This window comes from Aptenodytes forsteri, unplaced genomic scaffold (assembly GCF_000699145.1).
Source record: "Aptenodytes forsteri isolate BGI_AS27 unplaced genomic scaffold, ASM69914v1 Scaffold147, whole genome shotgun sequence".
Classification (NCBI taxonomy): domain Eukaryota; kingdom Metazoa; phylum Chordata; class Aves; order Sphenisciformes; family Spheniscidae; genus Aptenodytes; species Aptenodytes forsteri.
Genome location: NW_008795320.1, coordinates 697,519 through 700,343, shown reverse-complemented (window position 1 = coordinate 700,343; position 2,825 = coordinate 697,519). Strand labels below are relative to the sequence as shown.

At 62.5% G+C, this 2,825-nt stretch overlaps 1 protein-coding gene across 1 annotated transcript in view; it reads right to left on the bottom strand.

The window, feature by feature from the left end:
• Window positions 1–315, bottom strand: part of NCAN (neurocan) — a 10,649-nt gene extending 10,334 nt beyond the window's left edge. Inside the window, 1 exon segment of the mRNA XM_009279850.1 lies at window positions 243–315. Coding sequence (XP_009278125.1) covers window positions 243–315 — 73 coding nt within the window.
• Between the last annotated feature and the right edge of the window lie 2,510 nt (window positions 316–2,825).

The window sequence follows — 2,825 nt, the reverse complement described above, 5'->3', positions numbered from 1 at the left end:
TTAAGGATTTAAGGTCTCGCCCGCAGGGATCCCAGCGTGGGGGGTGTCCATGGTCGCCTGGGGGGCTTCTCCCTCGCTAATCCACCGCAGCCCAGGGCAGGGAGGTGTGGGAGGCCACAGCCCGAGCCCTCCCCTGCTTATTATTCACCCTCACTATTTATTATGGCTGATACTTCATTATTTGCTGCTGTTTACCGTAACCGGGTACTTAGCCCCGGCTATGGAGCGCTGGTGGCACTTACCCAGGACGGCGATGGGGAGGAGGGAGAGCCCGAGCAGGAACCAGCAGCCGGCATCCCCCATCACATGGACCATCCTTGACCTGCAACGAGAGCAGGGGGGTGGGAGGCCGCTGGTCACCCACTCCCTGCTTGTTCAGCGACGCCGTCGGGCCATAAATCACCGCGGGGCTGCGCTGACACCAACCCCCGGGAGCCGCGGGAAGAGCAGGATTAGCCCCACTTAGGAAGATGCCATTAGCCTGGAGAGAGTTTGATTTCACTCTTGGCACGAAGCCGGTGTGGGGTCAGGATGGAGGACGGAGTGCCACCCATTGACCCATCGAGCACCCAGCCGCCCCACTGGGGCATCCCGCTGTGTCCCCTGCCACCAGTGCCCCCCACGGTGACATCCCCGCACCCACCGGGTGCACTGCCGGAGGTGGGACACATGTCTCCACGGTGGGGGCAGCAGGCCAGCCCAGGGGTCCCGCAGCCCCCCAGCCCAGCCGCGGCAGAGCCGGCGGCGATGGAGCCGGCCCTCGCTCTGCCCCCAGCATTAACATGCAGCGGAGGCCTCCGGCTGCCGGAGCCAGTGTGCGGCGCGTGGAGCACAAAGCCAGGACTGCCGCTCGCCGAAAATCTCCCATCCATCTGTTTGACTGCAGCAACGATTAGTATTTTCTAAATCGTTTGGTCTCCGGGCTTGGAGGGACGTTGGACAGATCGCTAGCCCGGCGCGGACACAACCATCACCTGGCTCCCACCACAACCATCACCCGGCTTGGGCTTTGTTTGGGATTTTAACCAAGCTCCGGCACCCCTCCGCCGCCGAACCGGCCAAGCAGAGGCAGCAGGGATGCAACCAGCACCCCCAAACGCCAAATGGGGCCGCGCTGGAGCTCGGCACCGCATGGCCGCGAGCTCAACCCAGACCCAGGGTCCCCCGTGCACTGGGTTTGCTGGTCCCCACGCGGGTCCCCCGGCTTTGACACTGACCCCCAGCCAGGACAGTGAGCTGGGGAGCACCGGGCTTTGGGGGGACACCAGGAGCCCCCCAGCCCTCTACCAGCTGCCTGGAGCCAAGGCTTCAGCTCAGCCCACAGGTTCCCCCATCCCTGATGCTCCATTTTCCAGACCTTGATTTTTCATTCTGTCCCTTCTGCTTTTATGGGACAAAAATAGAAAGAAAGAGCAAAATGGCGAGAAAAAAGGAGACCCCCCGTGTTCAGCACTGGAAAAGGGCCTTATGGGGGGTGCAAAACTGCATTTTATCTTCTCTCTTCTTTAGAAGAAAGCGTTTGCAGCCCCTTCCCTCCCGCAGCAGCTCCGCGGGGCTCTCTCCCTCCAAACCCAGCTGCCGATAAAAGATGAGGAGGTGACCTGACCCCGGCTCCGGCCGCGGAGGGAAATTCCCAGGGTGCGGAGCGGGGAGTGGGCTGCGGCTCACTGCGCCTTCGCCCAGCCACGTCCCCCCAGGAGCCAAAAAAACCCAGAGCAGCCCCGGGGCTGCTCCGTGGCACCGACAGCACGACGGTGGCTCTTTCTTCCCCGCTCAGAGATGCTCCAGGAAGGAAATCCCCCGGGCTCGCAGCCTCGGCAGCACCAAACTTTTCCCTGTCTTCCCACTATGGGGGAAAAAATAAATTGCTTGGCACAGTCGTGCTCGGGAGGTTCCAGCTCCTCCCCACTGAAATGCTAATTTTGACTTTCTGGGATGTCAGGAGCTCTCCCAGCACAAACCATCAGCGCTGGGGCATGGGGGGGGGTGGCTCTGGGGTGGCCCTTGCCCACCCTCCCGGCCCGTGGCCTTCGCCGAGCCGTGGCCCCAGGACCCGCTGGGCGAGGGTGGGGTGGTGGATGCAGGATGGGGGTGGTGGGTGCGGGATGGGGACATCCAAGACACTCAGCACCGGGGGAGAAGGGTGTCCTGGGTGCCATGCCCGCACACGTCCCAGGGCTTCGAATCACCCATGCTCCCTTTTTTTTGGATCTTTTCACCCATTTTCTTTTTTGCATCCCTCGACACTCCCCCCTGCAGCATCCAGGTGACTTTTCTCATCGAAGGGCAAACAAGACAATTTCCCACGCGGGATAACAGCAACCAAATCTCGCTCCCCCAACACCTCTCCACAGCATCCCTGAAACCTTCCTTCTCCATCCTCCTCCTCCCTGGCCCGTGGCCGCCCCAGCTCCCAGCAAGGCAGCCCCCATTCCCAGCCACAACCCAGCCCCCCCCCACCACCCGGGCCCCCCCCCCACAGCCCGCGGGGTCCCGTCCCCGAGCCCTGCCCAGGGCCACGTCAGGGTAGTGGGACGGAGCAGGAGCCGAAGGACCCCGAAGAGCCACGTTAATGTGCCAGCGTATAAATACTCCTCTAAGCTCTTGGCTGTTTACCCAGAGCCACTGTTCTGGAGACGGGTCCTCGCTGAGCAAACGCCGGGCAGCAAGCGCCGCTGGGTAAACAGCCCGGGGTTTATTTAAATGTTAAACAGAGAAGTTGCTCTTTGGATTTGCAACCCCTATCCCAGCTGGCTGCGGAGCTGGGCGTATGCCATGCCGGGGCTGGATGGATGGGACCGTGGTCCCCGACCCTGCTGGCGGCA